Raw genomic sequence first — 20,707 nt, 5'->3', positions numbered from 1 at the left:
CTGTATCAGAGACGGTAACACAGGAGGAAGAATGCCAGTGAGGAGGCTGCAGGTGCATCCAAGCGATGATGGGGAGCATATGACTCAGTAAGGCAGGGTCGGGTGAAGAGGATAGGGCGGGTTCTGTGTGCTGAGGAGACGGATGGGCAAGACCTGGAGGCCAGTGGATATGGGGAAAAACAAGAGGGAGGAAGTCAGCCACTCCCCAAATTTACAGTTGATATTCTCATTACTTTGCAAAATCAGACAAGCTTTTAAAACTCTTGTTGCCTTTTATGTAGTGTATCAAAGTTGCCCTCTTTGTTCTTTATATAGCTTTGAAACTCATTGCAGGTGATTATAATTCATATTGAAGAAACAATTGGCCTACATGTTTTGATATATTTTAGTTTTTGTGTATCTCATGGGAAAATGATTCTCTAAAGGCCAATTGTGTAGGCTAGGAAATCTTTTAGGTTTAATTATAAAACATTAATCATTTTTCACAACATATCATTAAAACAGTGAACTACCCTTCTAAAATGTTGACTTTATGGTAGATTTAGTAGAATTGTCCTGTGTTATAAGCAGACTCTAAAAATAATTAGTTCATAATTCACTGGACAATTCTGTTGTAATGTACTGGTTTAGATTAGAGAGTAACTGTTAGGTATAAACTATTAATGTTTTTGTCTATTAGTGTCTCAGCACATTTCCTTTAGAAGGATATACATCTTCTTTCAGGATCTAACTTCCTCGCTAGATTCTCCAACTACTTTTTTCCTTTCTTCCCCTCCTGCCTCTTCCCTTCCTTCCATTCATCCAACCCAGGCCCTCTTTCATGCAGGGCAAGTACTTCACCATTGAGCTGTATCCCCAGCTCACTCCAATTGCTTTTCACTGGACAATCATCAAACAGACTTGCTAATCTGTTTATCTTTGGATTTAGATACTGCTATAAAATGAAGTGGCTAAATGACTATGAATATGTATATTTTAAAATATGTATTCTTAAGTTTTAAGTGGACACAATGTCTTTATTTTACATTTATATGGTGCCAAGAATCGAACCCAGTGCCTCATGCATTCTAGATGAGCACTCTACCACTGAGCCACAACCCCAGCCCCATGAAAATATATTTGAGAAAATAAATTGAGGATTCATATTGTGAAGGTTTTATGTTCTTAATTCTAACTTTTATCCAATAACATGTCTCCAAGCAGTGGGAGATAGAATAAGGTGCTAGAGGCAGTGCTTTGCTCATTGAAACTGAGGCTGAAGACACTATGATGGTGATGCTAACTTTACCTATATAATTGAAACACATGGTGATTTCAGCTATATAATTTAGTGCCTGAATAAAGGTGAATTTTCTATTGGCAAACATATTATTCAGTGAAAACTACTGTCTCTCTTATTTTCCTTTTCATTTCACAGTCCATTAAAACTGAGTTTTAAAATCTGATAGATTCGATTATAAATACAATTATCACCACTAACTAGTTATCCTAACCTTATAGCATGTCATTTATCATTGCTAACTTCTAGTTTCTATAAATTGTCTATTATCTATAAAAAGTTCATCGTTACTTTTTACAGATGTTATTGTGAAGAGTAAGAAAATGTATGTCAAAGTAATTAATGTAGTTTTTAGTAGTTCCAGGTTCTAAAACAGTAGGTTTTTGTTGTGATGTTTCCTATGCTGATTTTGAAATGTTGTGGAAAGAGTCTGACTATATAATACTTTTAGAATTTATGTGTTTCTACAAATTTGATGCAGATGAGTCAGAGCACTGTGATTTTTATACGGGTCTGTTGTTTTCATAGGAGGAACACAAATTTTGTTTTTTTTAGCTTATAAAAACAACATTTTCTTTGTGTTTAATATTCAAAATCAGAAAAGCTGTAAGGATCACTAAATTTATGATTAAATGATAGTGAATTAGCATTAAAGAAAATAAGACTAAGTGACTTGTTTCATAATTACATAATTCAAAGGTGATAGATATTTTACTGAGGTAAGAGAAAATAAGAATGACTTAGTGGTTTCCATTGATTAATATGTTTGCCAATAGAAAATTCACTTTTCTCCTGGCACAAAATTATATTGCTGAAGTTACCATGTGTTTCAGTTATATAGAAGAAGTTAGCATATTGAATACTATCATAGTGTCTTCAGTTAGATTTAAAAAAAGAATAAAAATGTTTCCCTCTTTAAACAAGTAATATATTGTGATGGTATGATGCTTCATTATAATACAGTGAAGGTTATTCTGAGGGTTAATGTAGTCTAGCTGCTGGCTTCCAGGTATACTGGCTCATTGCAGAATAGAACCTCAGTAGAACATGTCACCTTCAGACTGCCTCTGCCAAATCTCGGCTGTCTCTTGGTGTCTTATGGGAAGCAGAGAGCGGTTTTCAGTATTTCTTTGCTAGATGTAAACTCTCTTGGCACATACAGTGTGATCTCTTTTGTCCTTGGATTTTTCCAAGTGGAACAGGTCTTCAAGACTTCCACTTATTTCAACTTTAGAGATGTTGGGATCCCAAGAGATTTCAGTTATGGATGAAGTTAAAGAGAAGAAAAATATTACACTTTTCAAATTTGCTTCTTGAGTAGGAGAAGTAAAGATTTAATGTCAAGCTGTTGATTGCTGATACAAATTGGGCACTTCTTAAGTGAATTAAAAGTTGAAATTTTATTGTTATACTGATCTTCATACATAGAAAGGCAGGCTAATTCATTTAAACATCTCTTTGGAGTCCTTTTTACAGATAAGTTATAATTCTCTGAAGTAAGATCCATACTTGTTTTTCTTTTATCTGACAATAACTTTAACGGGAAGTAATTAATTATCCCCTAATTGTTTTCTGGTTGATAAATATAGGAACAGTGTCTGCACTCTGCAGCTTACCAGCTCTTCTTAGATGCTAGGCAGCCCCACAGTTTGGGGAGGATGGGATGAGAGTTCTGGTCAGCCTTGAGGTCACTTTGTTCAATTGTTGACATTTTTCTAAGATTCTGGTCCCTCCCTTATAAAATGGGGCAGGTAACCCCCACCTCACAGGGATGTTTCATGTAAGGATGGTGGAGGATGGCCTGTGGCCACCCCTGTAAGGAAGTTTCCATGAAGACTTTGTGATAAAGGGTGCAATGGTACTAGCTAGCCTGTGTTCCCAGCCTGCAGCCACTTGGTGCCAAATTCCCTGTGCTTGGGGCACATCGGTTTCAGAGCAGGCTTGACTCCCTGGGTCTTGGGAATGTTCCAGTTGACTGCATATTCTCTCTTGGGATCAGGGCAGCAGACTACAATGTTTTGTTAAGCTGAGCTAAAGGAGCAGATTCTCTCCAATATATTGTGCAGATTAGGTCTTTTCTGTAGAAGAACATCCTTTCATTTGAGCATGATTCAACTCCCTCTGTTATTTTAACAAGCCACCTGCTATAACAAACTCAGCAGTTACCCTTAGGAAGGAATTTGATGTTCTTCTTTGCACAAGCCTGTCTGCTTTTCCTTGATGGGCTTTTGGCATTTTGTGACCTATTGTACTTCAAGTTAGGCTCGCAAAGTTCTGTATGTGACTTGTGGAGTACAAGTTTTTAGTTGTACCGGCTTTATATCCATGAATCCGAAATTACATAGATTCTTGTTAGCAGATGGAAAAGGAGGTACTGATTTTACTACACATTAGGCCATAAAGAAGTAGATGCCTCTGGGCTGTGTTGTATGTATGAAAAAATGGGAGTGTAGGAGATGCCATTATCCATAATACATGCTTTTGAGTGGGAATACAAACAGGAGCAAAAGAGGGTTGGGAAGGAAGCCATGGTTGGGCATGTCTTTAAATTCTCTGCCAGGACATCTCACCTTTGCTGTGTTTTAGTGTCCTCCTATTTTGACTCTTCTTCAACAGAACCTCTCACGTGAAGGACCTTGTTGTCCCCTAGACATTAGTTCAGTCTGGAGGGGAATGAGCCACCCTTCAGGTCTCTGGAGTGGATGGAGTAATTGGAAGCCTCTGTGGGTAAAATCCACAAGGACCCTTTGTAATCACCTAGCATTTCATATTCTGAGTTCTTGGGGGTTTGCCACATGCTTTTGCCTGCTGTCTTAGAAACTTACATTTAAAATCTGAGTCCTTTTGTGAAAGAACCATAGCTTATTATGATTGAAGGATGACATGATGTTTTTGAATTCACTCTTACAATGTTTTCTAAGGAACCATACTAAAACAGTCTAATGTTCAAATTAGAATATTTGAAGCTCTCCTTAAAATGAAGCATATCTAATTTCAGGCTTAAGTTCTTAGGGATGTATAGAAATATAAATATATATATATTACAAGATCTGGGAATTTTTTTAAGATTATCCCCTTTCCCACAAGAAAATAAAACAAACCTATGCAGCCACAAATATTCCCTAATTGCAGGCCTTCCCAAAGTAGCAGCAGTAATAGTGCCCCCAAATATTATTTTTCCTGTTTGATAAAATTTTTTAAGATGGCTTCCCTTTTGGCCTTTACATAAATTAGACATTACTACTTACTCTTCTTTGGAAATAAGATCCTCATTGGAATCATAATTAAGTTGATTTTTGAACATAGATTGCAAAAATGGCGGCAGTAATAAATAGACATTTATGTGAACAAGAGAAGTAGACTTTCCCTTAGGAGTGATTACATCAGCTTATAATACCTCATTTGTATGTACAGTTACTAGTTTGTACGTGTCTTGAGTTGTTTTTGCATGAATAGGGTAGAATTTAGTATAAATACTTTTGAAATATGGAGAAGTTTAATTTTCCAGGGCTGTTTTATTAGCAATTTTTAGATCATGAAGTGATTTTATCTAAGTGAACTTCTAATATGCCATGTTGTTTTACTCTTTATTTTCTAGGGAATACCTTGGTAAGCAGCTTCAATCTGAGCAGCCTCAGACTGCTGCTGCTCGAAGCTGAACTGGCCTCTTCCACTTCCCCTTACCTGTGAAGACCACCTGGAGTGGGAGCCTCAGTATTTAGGGTCAAGAATATAGTTTTTAATTTTACTTGTGATTTTCTTCTGTTGCGTAGCTTCTCCCAGTACTGATTTCTGAAAAATGTGTTTGTTTGTTCAATTGTATAACAGTGTTTTCTGTATCTAAGGAAAATATTTCTGTTACACATACTGCTTGCAATTTCTGTATTTATTGTTCTATGAAAATTAATATAGCTATTAAAGAATTCTCACTCCAAACGTCTCATTTTTCTTTCTTATTCCTTACTTGGACCTTAAACAAAAGTCACTTGTTGTTTCTTTCAAACCAGATTGGGAGAATTGTTGCAAAGTAGTGAATGGCAAGTAAATGTTTTGAAATTGTCTTTGAATCATCTCTTATCAGTGGGTATCTACACAGACACAAACACTGTAGCTGTTAGAGTGAGCAATACATACTGTGTTGCTTAATGATGGGCGTGTTCTGAAGAACATTAGGCATTTTGGTTGTGCAAATATCACAGAGTGCACCTATACATACCTAGATGGTTTAGGTCAATCACTTGTACACTTAATGCAATCAAAGAGATGGGGTAAACACCAGGTGGATGAGCCTGCTGCTGGTGTAACTGCATGCTGTTTTACAGTAAACCTTTGCTGTTATACAATAAGCTTTAATAAACAAGTAAAAAGAATATTCTTTAAAATAGTGATAGAAACTATAGCATAATCAGTGCATAAACCAGTAACATAGTCTTTTTGGCGGGTAGGGGATCGTTGATTAAACCCAAAGGTACTTTAACCACTGAGCTATATATCCCCAGACTATTTTATTTTTGAGACTGGGTCTTGCTAAACTGCTTAGGGTCTTGCTGAGTTGCTGAAGCTGGCCTTGAACTTGCAATCCTCCTGCCTCAGCCTCCCAAACCATTGGGATTACAGGCATAGGCCACTGTGCCCAACTCATAGTTAGTTATTATCACTATCAAATGTTATGTGCTGCACGAAACTGTACTTGGTCTACTTTTATATGACTGTGTGCATATTTACAGCAGCTTCACCACACAAATGTGTAACATGTTAGGCTCAGATGTCACAATGGCTATAATGCCACTGTGTGATAGGAATTTTCTAGTTTCATTTAATCTTATGGGGCTACATTGAATATGCAGTCCACCATTAGTCAAAACATTGTTACATGGGGAATGATTATATTTAGAGAACTTTGAAATCTTAAATTTTTAACATCCTGTGGTCTAAAAGATTTGTTCATGGAGTTCCATGAAAACTTTTACCTATAGGTTAGTTTATTCCTTTGATTTCTTATACTTCAGATTTTAAGTACCTCATTTAAAAAAAATGATTATTTTTTTATACATGACATCCTTATTTGTTTTGTTTTAATAATTTTGGTTTAAATATTGCCAAAAGAAATCTTACTTCTCCCCTTCTCCTATATTTTGGGAACTACAGCCCTTTAGTAGTATATATGTGACAGGCATTTTCCCCTATCAACAACAACAACAGCAACAAAAACCATCAGCTGGTCTCTTTGACTCTCATTTTTATTTTCCCCCCCCTTCTTATTCCTAGCAGTTTTCTGAATGTTGAGTTGTTAAGTTAATTTGCTAAGGCTAATAATCCATTTGTTGTTTCTCCTATAGAAAGATACTCATAGGTTCCATCTCCTGTTTAATATTCAAAGACTGTTTCACTTTCAACATAGAGATCTTGTAGAAAAGTTAAAAAGATGTTTTTGTTAGTGGGTTCTTGTGACTTAGGGATTTTCCTTTAAAGGTACATATTTGCCAGAATGTCAGTGATTTGGTCAGACCAATATATATTTATATTTTTTTGACAAGTTTAAAATTTTTAAAATTGCTCAGTCCTAGATATTTTTACTTTCAGAAACCTGGAAAATACTAAATAGAGCTTTTATCTGTGGTAATTACAGGTTCTACATTCAGCAGATTAGTTTTCCTGTTAATGGTCTGTAAATTATTAAATTTTTTAAACACTCAACGTTGGAAAGTTCTGATCATAGGTTCTGATTTTGGTTTCATTATGCAAAGCCCTGTAGAAATTCTTCTAAAGTAGAAATCAGTGACAGTCATTCTGGTGGGAATTGTTAGTGCTATAATTTCCAAGAAGTACTTTTGCACATGGGAAGCTCTACTCCCATGTCATATTTTAATTATTATCCTATATATTAAAATTAAATATCTCTAGGCACCTTTTTTCTGTTCAACCTTTTCACTTTCAGTTTTTTCTTAATGCTTTTGATTAATATTCAGTAAGTAAACCCTCAAAGTTTACATATTCAATTGAATGGCAGATACATAACAGCAGAATAATAAATGTGACCAGGCAAATCTAAGTAGTAAATGCATGTAAACCTACTCAGGTGTATACGTGGTAGGACAAATGCTATTACGCATTTAAAAATCAGCCTAAACAAAGCCCAATAGTTACAAAATGTGTTATTACATCTGTATCAACAAAATTTACATAAAACCATTAATATTATAGGATTGAATTATTTTTTCATTACCCCATGTTTATGTAACCAAACACAGTGGGTTTGCCTGTTGGTAAATGCAAAGCCAATAAGCACAACCAAAAGAGAAAAGTGAAGGAAGGTTGACACTTAACAGCAAGCAAGAAGAGCATGGGGATGACTTCCAAAGCAGCATCTCTCTGAACAAGGGAATTTTGCTGGGAAGATATGCATATTTGTAGTGGGGAGACTCACCCTTGCATGTAGAGGTGGGCACATTCCTGCAAATTCATAGTTCTAGATCATGCTTTGTGCATTTTTATGTTTAAAAATAGTAGAGGGTCCAGTGCCTAAATTCTCCCGTGAAGAATTTGGCATTAGAATGATGATGAGCAAAATTTAGGTCACCTAGAGCTGGGGCTGGGTGACTTTGTTTTCTTCTCTGGAGGGCCTTATCAGAAATGAACAAAAATCAACTCGAGCTGGAGTGCAGTGGTGCATGCCTGTAACCCCAGTGGCTCGGGAGGTTGAGGTAGGAGAATCGTTCAGAGTTCAAAGCCAGCCTCAGCCAAAACAACAACAACAACAAAAAAAGCTAGGTGCTAAGCAACTCAGACTCTGTCTCTAAAGAAAATACAGAATAGGGCTGGGGATGTGGCTCAGTGGTTGAGTGCTCCTGAATTCAATCCCTGGTACCCGCCCCAGGGGGAAAAAAATAAGAAAGATGAACTTGAAGGGATGTGTATCTTCTGAGACACAAGGACAGGTGCTTAACTATAAGTTCTTGTTTGGGAGCTAACACTTTACATTTTCCCTGGTGTTATAAGTACCCAACCAGGAGGGCCAGATCTTAGCATTCCAGGCTTGCTGAGGTGACTAGTTTTTTTTTTTTTTTAAAGTGTATTATTCAGTTTTGTAAACATGTTCATAATGTTGTGCAAACATCATTGCCATCCATTGTCATCACTTTTCATCTTATAAAATGGAAACTGTATCCATTAAACATTAATTCCTTCTCCCCACATCCCACCTACCCAGTTCATAGAAAACACTGTTCTAATTTCTATCTGTATAATTTTGGGCTACTTAAGTATCTTACAAAAGTGAAACCATTCAGTATTTGTCTTTTTGTGACTGGATTAATTGTAGCCAGAATAATATCTTCAAGGTTCATTCTTATTATAGCATGTTGAAGAGTTGCCTTCCTTTTCAAGGCTGAAAAATATCCCATCATATGTACCCAACTTTATACATTTGACTAGCTTACAGCTCTCGAGTTCCTGTCACAGAGTTGTGGGGAATGCTTTGTAGGTGGATGTGTGAGTTAAGCAATATGTCTTGAAAACCAGGAGGCTGCAGGACTCCACGTGGTGATCCAGCCACTGACAATCTGTGCTGCTTTTTGTGATCAGACTTTCAGTTGAGTTTTTAAAATCCATGCTCTATAGCTGAATCCTAATCAATCACTTAAAATTCCCCTCTTTTGCAACCCAAACCCAAAAAGTTTCCTTGTTTTACAATCCCATGCAGAAAAGGGCTTTCTAGGTTCTTGGACATCACTCAGCTCCATGATATTCAGCCCCTTAGTTAAGTGTTGTATGCCCTCCTTCGTTAGTAGGTTATCTGTCCCCTTTCTCTCTTAAAATCCCATAACCATCAGTCCTTTCTCAATTTGTCAGAAATAATTTCACTATTTGAAGTTGAAATGTATTAGAAAAAACAGTTTACAATTTGGGTATTTTATTGAATTTCTTGTTGAGGGCATAACAGGTTCTACAAAGTTCAATAGGAAACCCAACTAAACCAGTTTCTAAAATATCTTTTATTAATCATTTATAATAAAATCAACCTGAGCAGGTATGAACATTAACTTTATGTGAAAAAAACTTCTGACTTAAGAGCTTAGGCACACAGTCCTATAAAATGGAAATAAAATCATATCGTTCTTCAAAAACTCCTTTTGGGTCTTGTTCTTTAATTTTTTAAAAGATACATGGAAATGGGCTTTCCCATTGGTAGTTGAAGTTTATTTCCACACCTTACACTTGAGTAACCACAAATATCAGGTAACAGAATGTCTCCAGTCCAAAAAACTTCTTTCACTTCTAGCCATATCAGAGTAATTGGTGCTGACTTCAGATAATTGAAATTTAAATACTTTCATCACCTCTAGCTGTCAAATCCTGGAAAGACAGAGCCAGGCTTTAATGCTTTTGATCTATTTGAAAATTACTTAAAAGTTTCCCTTTTCCCATGTTTTTTTTACCTTTGCTAATAGAGAGTATTTTAGACTAAATTTTGAGATCACTCAAAGTTTGTAGGTGGCAAAGTTACTTTCCAAATCTACACCTGGTGATGAAATCATTCAGATTTCAAGAAGAGATTTCTTTTTTGTTGTGCTGTATGAAATGTTCTGTTTTTAAGAGATGTGGCTTTCTTAACAAGTTGCCAATGGGAGAGTCAGCTGGAGAGAAGAAAGGGCTTTGAGTAATGTTAAGGTCCCTCAATAGTGTATGCAAAATCTGACACCAAATTCATGTTTTCTTTCAATTCTTAAAAGAGAAAGGATTAAGTGCTATTGCAAAATTAGGATAAAATTGATGAAGGAATACTTCTATGTTTGAAGTCACACTGGTCCAAGATGCTGTACTTTCCCAGCTTTGCCTTTTTCCCTTCTTGAAGAAAGAAAATATCAGGGACTAGGTTGAAGGAGCCAATGTACATAAGGCACCAAATAACAGTGTTTGTAACATATAGTATTAAAATATGTAGAGCAATGGCACAAAGGTTGCAGGGAGGAGGAAATGGGGCTATTCCCTTGTAAGGAGATCATATTAGACATTAAGTAGTATAACATAATACAAAGTAGACTGATGATTTCAGGATACATACCTAACTCCTGGAGCAACCACCACCACAATAAACTGAAAGTAAGTGGTAAGGCTGAGGGGCCATAGAGTGGAATACTCAAATACTTGCTTAACCCAAAAGAAGAGACATGGAAGGAGCATAGAAGAGAGGGGACACACAGGAAATAGATAGCAAAAATATAAACCTAAGCCCAGCAATACCATAACTACAGCAGCAGGCAGGGAGCTTCACGCATACAGAAATTTGACTCTGTGAGCGGGCCCACCTCCAGGAAGCCCACTGCTACCAGTTCCCAAGGTTCAGGGAAACGAGCTATTCTAGAATGCCAAGTGGCCTCACTCTGTCACCCTCCCTCACCTATCCCTTTGCAGACTGTAATAGAGTGGAAAAAACATAGTCCCAAGTCGATCACTACTCATCCAACTCTCCCAGCTTCCAAAATTGTCCCGCTAGCATTTGTATTATCTCATTTGTTCTTCTGATTATTGTTTTTTGTTTATTTTTTAAAAAGTTCCTTCTAGCCTTTCAAGTGGGGTTTCAGAAGAAACAGAAATAAATGTGTGTGTTCCGTTGATATGCTTACACTGAAATCCTGAAGGTATTGGTATTTTTTATTTATTTATTTATTTTTATTGGTTGTTCACAACATTACAAAGCTCTTGACATATCATACTTCATACATTAGATTGAAGTGGGTTATGAACCCCCAATTTTACCCCAAATGCAGATTGCAGAATCACGTCGGTTACACATCCACAATTTTACATAATGCCCTATTAGTAATTGTTGTATTCTGCTACCATCCTATCCCCTACTATCCCCCCTCCCCTTCCCTCACATCTTCTCTCTCTACCCCATCTACTGTAATTCATTTCTCTCCTTGTTTATTTTCCCATTCCCCTCACAACCTCTTATATGTAATTTTGTATAGCAATGAGGGTCTCCCTTCATTTCCATGCAATTTCCCTTTTCTCTCTCTTTCCCTCCCATCTCATGTCTCTGTTTAAAGTTAATCTTTTCTTCCTGCTCTTCCTCCCTACTCTGTTCATAGTTGCTCTCATTACATCAAAGAAGGCATTTGGTATTTGTTTTTTAGGGATTGGCTAGCTTCATTAAGCATATCTGCTCTAGTGCCATCCATTTCCCTGCAAATTCCATGATTTTGACATTTTTTAGTGCTGCTTAATATTCCATGGTGTATAAATGCCACATTTTTTTATCCATTCATCTATTGAAGGGCATCTGGGTTGGTTCCACAGTCTAGCTATTGTGAATTGTGCTGCTATGAACATCGATGTGGCAGTATCCCTGTAGCATGCTCTTTTAAGGTCTTCAGGGAATAGTCCGAGAAGGGCAATAGCAGGGTCAAATGGTGGTTCCATTCCCAGCTTTCCCAGGAATCTCCATACTGCTTTCCAAATTGGCTGCACCAATTTGCAGTCCCACCAACAATGTACAAGTGTACCCTTTTCTCCACATCCTCGCCAGCACTTGTTGTTGTTTGACTTTATAGTGGCTGCCAATCTTACTGGAGTGAGATGGTATCTTAGGGTGGTTTTGATTTGCATTTCTCTGACTGCTAGAGATGGAGAGCATTTTTTCATGTACTTGTTGATTGATTGTATATCCTCCTCTGAGAAGTGTCTGTTCAGGTCCTTGGCCCATTTGTTGATTGGGTTATTTGTTATCTTATTGTCTAATTTTTTGAGTTCTTTGTATACTCTGGATATTAGGGCTCTATCTGAAGTGTGAGGAGTAAAAATTTGTTCCCAGGATGTAGGCTCCCTATTTACCTCTTTTATTGTTTCTCTTGCTGAGAAAAAACTTTTTAGTTTAAGTAAGTCCCATTTGTTGATTCTTGTTATTAACTCTTGTGCTATGGGTGTCCTATTAAGGAATTTGGAGCCCGACCCCACAATGTAGATCGGAGCCAACTTTTTCTTCTATCAGACGCAGAGTCTCTGATTTGATATCAAGCTCCTTGATCCGTTTTGAGTTAACTTTTGTGCATGGCGAGAGAAAGGGATTCAGTTTCATTTGGTTGCATATGAATTTCCAGTTTTCCCAACACCATTTGTTGAAGATGCTATCCTTCCTCCATTGCATGCTTTTAGCCCCTTTATCAAATATAAGATAGTTGTAACTTTGTGGATTAGTCTCTGTGTCCTCTATTCTATACCATTGGTCCCCCCGCCTGTTTTGGTACCAGTACCATGCTGTTTTTGTCACTATTGCTCTGTAATATAGTTTGAAATCTGGTATCGCTATACCGCCTGACTCACACTTCCTGCTTAGAATTGCTTTTGCTATTCTGGGTCTTTTATTTTTCCATATGAATTTCATGATTGCTTTCTCTATTTCTACAAGAAATGCCATTGGGATTTTGATTGGCATTGCGTTAAACCTATAGAGAACTTTTGGTAATATCGCCATTTTGATAATGTTAGTTCTGCCTATCCATGAACAGGGTATATTTTTCCATCTTCTAAGATCTTCTTCTACTTCTCTCTTTAGGGTTCTGTAGGGTTCATTGTATAAATCTTTCACCTCTTTTGTTAGGTTGATTCCCAAGTATTTTATTTTTTTTGAGGATATTGTGAATGGAGTGTTTTTCCTCATTTCCGTTTCACAAGTTTTGTCGCTGATATACAGAAATGCCTTTGATTTATGCGTGTTGATTTTATATCCTGCCACTTTGCTGAATTTATTTATTAGTTCTAGTAGTTTCTTTGTAGACCCTTTTGGGTCTTCTAGGTATAGAATTATGTCTTCCGCAAATAGTGATAATTTAAGTTCTTCTTTTCCTATTTTTATGCCTTTAATTTCTTTTGTCTGTCTAATTGCTCTGGCTAGTATTTCAAGGACTAAGTTAAATAGAAGTGGTGAGAGAGGGCATCCCTGTCTTGTTCCAGATTTTAGAGGGAATGCCTTCAACTTTTCTCCATTCAGAATGATGCTAGCCTGAGGCTTAGCATAGATAGCTTTTACAATGTCAAGGTAAGTTCCTGTTATCCCTAGTTTTTCTAATGTTTTGAACATAAAGGGATGCTGTACTTTGTTGAATGCTTTCTTTGCATCTATCGAGATGATCATATGGTTCTTATCTTTAAGTCTATTGATGTGGTGAATAACATTTATTGATTTCCGTATGTTGAACCATCCTTGCATCCCAGGGATGAATCCTACTTGATCATGGTGCACAATTTTTTTGATGTATTTTTGTATTTGATTCGCCAGAATTTTATTGAGGATTTTTGCATCTAGGTTCATTAGAGATATTGGTCTGTAGTTTTCTTTCTTTGAGGTGTCTTTGTCTGGTTTCGGAATCAGGGTGATGTTGGCCTCATAGAATGAATTTGGAAGAGCTCCCTCTTTTTCTATTTCCTGAAATAACTTGAAAAGTATTGGTATTTATTCTTCTTTAAAGGTTTTGTAAAACTCCGCTGTATACCCATCCGGTCCTGGGCTTTTCTTGGTTGGTATTCTTTTGATGGCTTCTTCAATTTCATCCATTGATATTGGTCTGTTCAAATTGTGTGTATCCTCCTGACTCAGTCTGGGCAAATCATATGACTTAAGAAATTTATTGATGTCTTCACTGTCTTCTATTTTATTGGAATATAGGTTTTCAAAATAATTTCTAATTGTCTTCCGTATTTCTGTAGCATCTGTTGTGATATTGCCTTTTTCATCCCGTATGTTATTAATTTGAGTTCTCTCTCTTCTTCTCTTCGTTAGCATGGCTAAAGGTCTGTCGATCTTATTTATTTTTTCAAAGAACCAACTTTTAGTTTTGTTAATTTTTTCAATAGTTTCATTTGTTTCAATTTCATTGATTTCCGCTCTGATTTTAATTATTTCTTGCCTTCTGCTACATTTGCTGTTGTTTTGCTCTTTCTTTTCTAGGGCTTTGAGATAAAGTGTGAGCTCATTTATTTGTTGGTTTTTCCTTTTTTTTGAGGAATGACCTCCAGGCGATGAATTTCCCTCTTAAAACTGCTTTCATTGTGTCCCATAGATTCCGATATGTTGTGTCTGTATTTTCATTTATCTCTAAGAATTTTTTGATTTCCTCCTTTATGTCTTCTGTAACACATTAGTCATTCAGTAACATATTGTTCATTTTCCATGTGATGTAGGATTTTTCCTTCCTTCTTTTATCATTGATTTCCAGTTTCATTCCATTATGATCAGATAAAATGCATGGTATTATCTCCACCCCTTTATATTTACTGAGGGTTGCCCTATGGCATAATATATGGTCTATTTTTGAGAAGGATCCATGTGCTGCTGAGAAAAAAGTATATCCATTTGATGATGGTTGATATATTCTATATATGTCAGTTAAGTCTAGGTTATTGATTGTGATATTGAGTTCTATAGTTTCTTTATTCAACTTTTGTTTGGAGGATCTGTCCAATGGTGAGAGAGGTGTGTTGAAGTCACCCATAATTATTGTGTTGTGGTCTATTTGATTCTTGAACTTGAGGAGAATTTGTTTTATGAATGACGCAGCACCATTATTCGGTGCATAAATATTGATAATTGTTATGTCTTGTTGGTGAATGGTTCCTTTTAACAGTATATAATGACCTTCTTTATCCCTTTTGATTAACTTAGTCTTGAAGTCAATTTTATTCGATATGAGGATGGCCACCCCTGCTTGCTTACGAGGACCGTGTGCGTGGTATATGTTTTCCCATCCTTTCACCTTCAGCCTGTGTATGTGTTTTCCAATCAGATGTGTCTCCTGGAGGCAGCATATTGTTGGATTTGTTTTTTTAATCCATGATACCACCTGGCTGGCCTTTGTGCAGGGACTTTACCTCGGTTGCTCTGTGATGCTCTGGTTGGGTCCAGGCCAGAGCCTGGTCCATAGGCAGCAGACAGCAGGTGGCTGACAGTCTTAGGTGGCCTGCTGCAAAAGACAGTCACAGCCTGGCGTAACCCTCTCTTTTGAGGCATCAGCTTAAGAGACTTAGATGAAAGCAGCAGACAGTGAGATTGATGCAAACGAAGAGCCACCCACCAGGAGAAAAAGGCAATAAAAGCCATAAGCAAAAACCCATGAGGTCAAGAGGAGAGTGGGGATGTGGAGGAGGAGCGAGGCAGAGAGGCTCTGCCTCATCTGCCTGGTGGAACACTGGTGGCGAGTCCTGAGAACCACAGCGTGGCTCTGTTGCACCTTCTGAGGGGTGGCTGCTTCTTCAGAGGCTGTCTTCCCTTCCTGTATTCTTTAGGTGGCCTTCCATGTTCCCACTGACTGGGTGAAGCTGATCATTCCACCTGAGGGAGCCTGAAACATACTGAAGGACGCTCTTGGAGTGTCTGTGTGTGGACGTAATCTGTACCAGGCAGACAGGAAGGTGCTGTGGTTGAGTTTGCTCGATGGAAGACGGAACAAACTTGTCTGGGGAAAAGCAGACATTGCGTGTGGCCAATTGCAAGTGGAAGGGTGAGGCTGCTGTTGGGGGAGAGGGAGATTTGCAGGGCCAGAGTAGAAGGAGAGCACAATCCTTCAGGGCTATCAAGGTGGGTTTATTTCCTCGCCCAACCCATCTTTTAGTCTGTGACTGTGCACTTGTCCATTCACCCACCCATTATTCCTGGACATATAATCACATATTGTGCATGTAATGACAATTTTATTTCTTACTTTTCCATATGTATGCCCATTATTTCCTCAGAGAAATCTAGGTTAAATATAGCTTTGCTTCATACTATCAATTAGATATTATCAAATTTCCCACTTGAATCTAATGTATGAAATATGATATGTCAAGAGCTTTGTAATGTTGTGAACAACCAATAAAAAAATTTCCTTAGACTTCAAGTTTATTGTTTATAAAATTGAAAATGATGGCACCTACTTCACAGAGTTGCAAAGGTTAAGAAGAAATAATAAGGGGCTGGGGTTGTGGCTCAGTGGTAGAGTGCTCACCTGGCATGCATGTGCTGGGTTCAATCTTCAGCACTACATAGCGATAAAATAAAGATATATATAAAAAAGAAGAAATAACAAGAACTTGAAATGCTCCTTATCAGTTACTATATTGGTCTTAATTCACAGGATATTGCTACTTAATAGCACTTCCTTTGTGGGTCTCAATTTTAAAGCCCCTAGTGTTTCATTCATGTGCAAGATAGAGCTGTTAGCCAGAGACATTTATCATGTCAAGGGATATGCCTGCCCCTAGTTTACTCTACCCTAGTTTATCCCGTTCAGTGACAGATATTGAGTTTTGTCAATGCCCTGGTGATATTTACTGGAATAATCCCATGGAAGTTTATTTGACCTATTGATGTGATCTCCTAAGGTGACCCTTAAATTAATCTATGGGTTCCTAATGCTAAGAAATATTTACAGTTCTGGAATATACCATATCTAGTTATGGGAAATTATTTTCTTATGCAAATAAATTCTGTTCAAATTTTTATATCCTCCATCTGTTATTAGTTGTTATTAGCAATGCCTGTCAACTTTGGCCACTTGCATATTTATTAACTATAATTTTTATGTTTTCATCCAAGTGATTACTGAAAATTTTGATCAGACAGACTTTGGCCAGATTTAGAACCTGGAATTTATTAAATAATTCCAATTAAATTCCAATTAAAACCCAGTTCTATGATTCATGACACTTTTATTGTACCATTTAATTATAAGACCAGAGGAAATGGAATTTTGGATTTGTTTTAATAACTTTGGCTTGTTAAGTATTTAGTGTTGAGGTTATGAGGCCTAATCTTTTACACAGATGTGTATTTTAAGATGTTTTTGTCTAAGCAGTAGAAAATTTGACTTAAACTAGCTTAAAAACAATTTGCTTTGTCCTCTGTAAGAAGTCTAGGGATGCATACCTGTAATCCCAGAGGCTTGGGAGGCTGAGGCAAGAGGATTGCAAGTTAGGGAGGCCTCAGCAACTTAGGGAGGCCCTGAGCGATTCAGCAAGACCCTGCCTCTAAATAAAATATAAAAAAAGAGCTGGGGATGTGACCCAGTGGTTAAGGGCCTCTGGGTTCAATCTTAGGTATTAAAAAAAAGGGGGCGGGCATCCTGTTCTTGGGTCTCAGCACAATCTCCTTTATGCATCTGCCACCTTTGGGCTGACTGCTCCCAGCCTCTGTCCCCATGTTTCTTTCTGTGTTCCTATAGAAAGCCCTGCAGACATTATTTACTTCTCTCTGGCCAAAAGCAATGCACAGTTAATGGCAGGACAGTGGGATTCAATGGGATGACCTTGCTTGCTTGAGAACAGCTCCATCTACATGAAAGCAGGTGGAGGAAGGGAGATGCCTGAACCTAATAGGGCTCCCTCTGTCAAAGAAGTGAGGACACGCATGTTAATCTCACAAGTGCCAGTACCTACCATGCACACCAGGATCACTTGAAGTGGACTCTGTGTGTTGATGGAGTGGGTGACTTTCCAGGGACTTTGGAGGATGGGGAGGGAGTGGGGAACTTGTCAGAGTTCTGCTTACAGACCTGGATTTTAGTTTATTTGGTTGCCAGTGTAAGAACAAGTTGCCCAAACCACCACTACTTAGAATGCAAGTGTTTTCTGCAGTCCTTTCCCGACAAGGCTATGTTGTAAACCAGATGAAGTTTTCATTTCATAACAATACTGAATACTCCTTATTTGCATTAAAATTTATTCAGCATGGGCTGTACCTATCATGAGTGGGTTGTTTGGAAGGATTTCCAGAGTGAATCTGTTCATGTGGGTCCAGAACCTGGTGGCCTGGGGATTTTCCTTAGGTACTTGGTCATCAGTTTCTCTAGGGGGATGGCTTGTCAGGGAAACCAGTAAACAAGAAAGTGAGACGGTGAGCTTGCCAGAGGAGGCTCTGGGAAGGAAGACTCTTAACATGGACTTGGACCCAGCAGTACAGAGTTCTTCCTGATGACAATCGCAACATCCCAAGACTGGCCTCTGTGATACTTAGTCCTCTTGTGAGCACAGTCAGTATCTGAAGTGGATACCCTGAATCCTGCCCTTCTTTTCCTATTTGTCTCCCCACAAAAGGCACATCAGAGAGGGTCTTCCCTTAATCCTGCTGCAGGCACGGCAGGGCAGGGTGGCAGTGAGCTCCCAAGGCTGGAAGCCCTCTATTTGTGAATACCTGTGAATGTCTGGACTTCCAGTCTTTTACACAGTACCCTTGTACTGAGGAAAACCGATTCCTGAACTTTTGGGAAGGATCTTAGTGGCACATTTCAAGGTGTGGAAATGTAATCCATAAACATTAAGTCCTCTCACTGGATTTGGGCTCTTAACATCTTTCAATGCCAAAAGGACACATAATATCCTTGGCAATTATGATTTGGGTAGGTTTCCTCCAAAATGATTCTTCTCTCTGCCCAGAATTCTGTTCTGAAATGTCTTTTGCCACTCTGAACACCAGCAAGACAAGCAGGGGGAATGGGGAGGAGGTCTGTCCCCTTCTTTCAAGGGCTGTGGCCTCTCGCACCTGATTAGATGAATGAAACATAAACCTTTGGTAGTTATATGCTTATAAATGTTGTATCCATATTTTTAGATAAAATCCCATTAAATGGCATTAAAATGCCATTTTAATAAAAGTTATTCTTCTGAGAGGAAGACTTCTGAGTGAGTACATATTAAATTATTCAGTTATTATGCAATTTTTATTGGTGTATCTACATTTTTGAAATTTAGAAGTAAAACTCCTGGTTCCTGCTTATCTTGTTTTTTTCCTACCAAGTTGCTGCTAAATGTAGACAATTTTCAAGGAATTAATATTTATGACCTGCTAAGCACCATGCTCAGTCAGGACAGTAAAAACCAAAGAAAGCTGGAATGTACTTCTCAACACCCATGAACTTAGACCATGACCTTCAGCATCACACAATACTAGACACTTCTGCTGTGGTTTAAATATGAGGCATTCCCTGCCAAGCTCATGTGTGAGACAACGCAAAAATGATCAGAGGTGATGTGATCCGATTATGAGAGCTGTGACCTAATCACTGGATTAATCCACTGATTTGGATTAACTGGCCTGTAACTATAGACAGGTAGGGTGTGACTGGAGGAGGTAGGTCACTGGGGGGCGTGCCTTTGGGGTTTATATTTTGTCCCTAGAGAGCAGAGCTCTCTGCATGAACGAAGCAGCTTCCCTTTGCTATGCTCTTCTGCCAACATGTTCTGTGTCCCCTCTGTCCCAGAGCTATGGAAGTGGCTAATCCTGGAATGAATCACTGAAACAGTGAGCCCAAGGTAAACTCTTCCTGCTCTATGTTGTTCTTGTTAGGCATTTTGGTGACAGCAATGAAAAGCTAATACAAGATTTATAGCTCCTTCCCCCATATTTTCTCATTTTCTCACTGATATGATGTAGGAAGAGGGCCATAAAAGATGACTTCATGGGTACCAGTTGGTATTCAGATGGTTTCCTGCCAGAACTTCCTCACGTAAGTTCAGGGAAGTGTTAAAGCTGGCTCCTGTAGCAAAGAGAGGGGCTGCCCTGCACCATGGACCAGTGAATAAAGAGGCTATGGGGTTGGTGGACTGCTTGTCACCACCAGGGACCCTTCTCCATCCGGAATGGAGCCCCAGCATCAGAAATCTTCCCTCCTCTCTGTCAAAGATCAAGTGGTCCATCAAGAAATTCAGAAAGCACCATCATTCCTCACAAGAAAACCACGACCTCTTGGGAGGCCTGGAAGAGAAATGATATATACAAGGTTAAGAATCCTCCCAAAGGTAAGTAAGCATAGAGTGAGAGGCAGGAATCAAACAGGTCTTCAGAATTGAAGGCACCCAATCAGCTACAGGTAGAGTAAGGGTTGGGTTCAGACTTAAAACCACATTTTTTTCCTATTCGTGAAATATAATTGGTCTCCACGAAAAATTATATACACCAGTATCAAGGGTGGTTTTGTTTGTATCTCTAGTTGGTAGATGGTGGGGTCCTTTGAACTCACGTTCCACTCTGAACTTGGTGGCTCCCCTTGACCACATCATCTGGATTGTTCCTGGGCCTTCAGGGCTTGTCCTTCCTAGTCTTTGCAGGTTGGAAATATTTTTAGGCCAAATCAGAACTTTTATTTGTGCAGGTAATTGTTGCTCCTCTGGGAACCTGTTCTATTTTCTACTTCTATGAGAACAATTTTTTTAGATTCCACAAAAAAGTGAGATCATGTGGTGTTTGTCTTTCTGTGTCTGGTTCAGAGTAGAAGAAATAGAAATTGATGAGCATATAAAATCAATCTGTTATTCCAATGAGTTTATATTTTTCTATATTGCTCTTCCTGTCTGTGTGTCCTGTGTCAGGGGGTGGGGAAGGAAAAGGCTGGTCATATGTGCAGCACACAGCTCAGAACATTCCCCCTGGGTTCTGTGTGAATGTGTGTATCCAGC

General features: G+C 38.2%; 1 protein-coding gene across 3 annotated transcripts in view; it reads left to right on the top strand.

The window, feature by feature from the left end:
• Positions 1 to 5,223, top strand: part of ATP6V1H (ATPase H+ transporting V1 subunit H) — a 112,260-nt gene extending 107,037 nt beyond the window's left edge. For all 3 annotated transcript variants that reach the window (XM_081266401.1, XM_081266402.1, XM_081266400.1), the window contains one exon: positions 4,878 to 5,223. In XM_081266401.1, the coding sequence (XP_081122527.1) occupies positions 4,878 to 4,938 (61 nt within the window). In that variant the 3' untranslated portion in view covers positions 4,939 to 5,223. The remainder of the gene's footprint in view (positions 1 to 4,877) is intronic.
• The last annotated feature ends 15,484 nt before the right edge of the window (positions 5,224 to 20,707 follow it).

The sequence above is a fragment of the Spermophilus citellus genome, assembly GCF_964194105.1.
Source record: "Spermophilus citellus genome assembly, chromosome: 14".
In the NCBI taxonomy this organism is placed as follows: Eukaryota; Metazoa; Chordata; class Mammalia; order Rodentia; family Sciuridae; genus Spermophilus; species Spermophilus citellus.
This window is presented reverse-complemented; position numbering and strand designations above follow the sequence as displayed.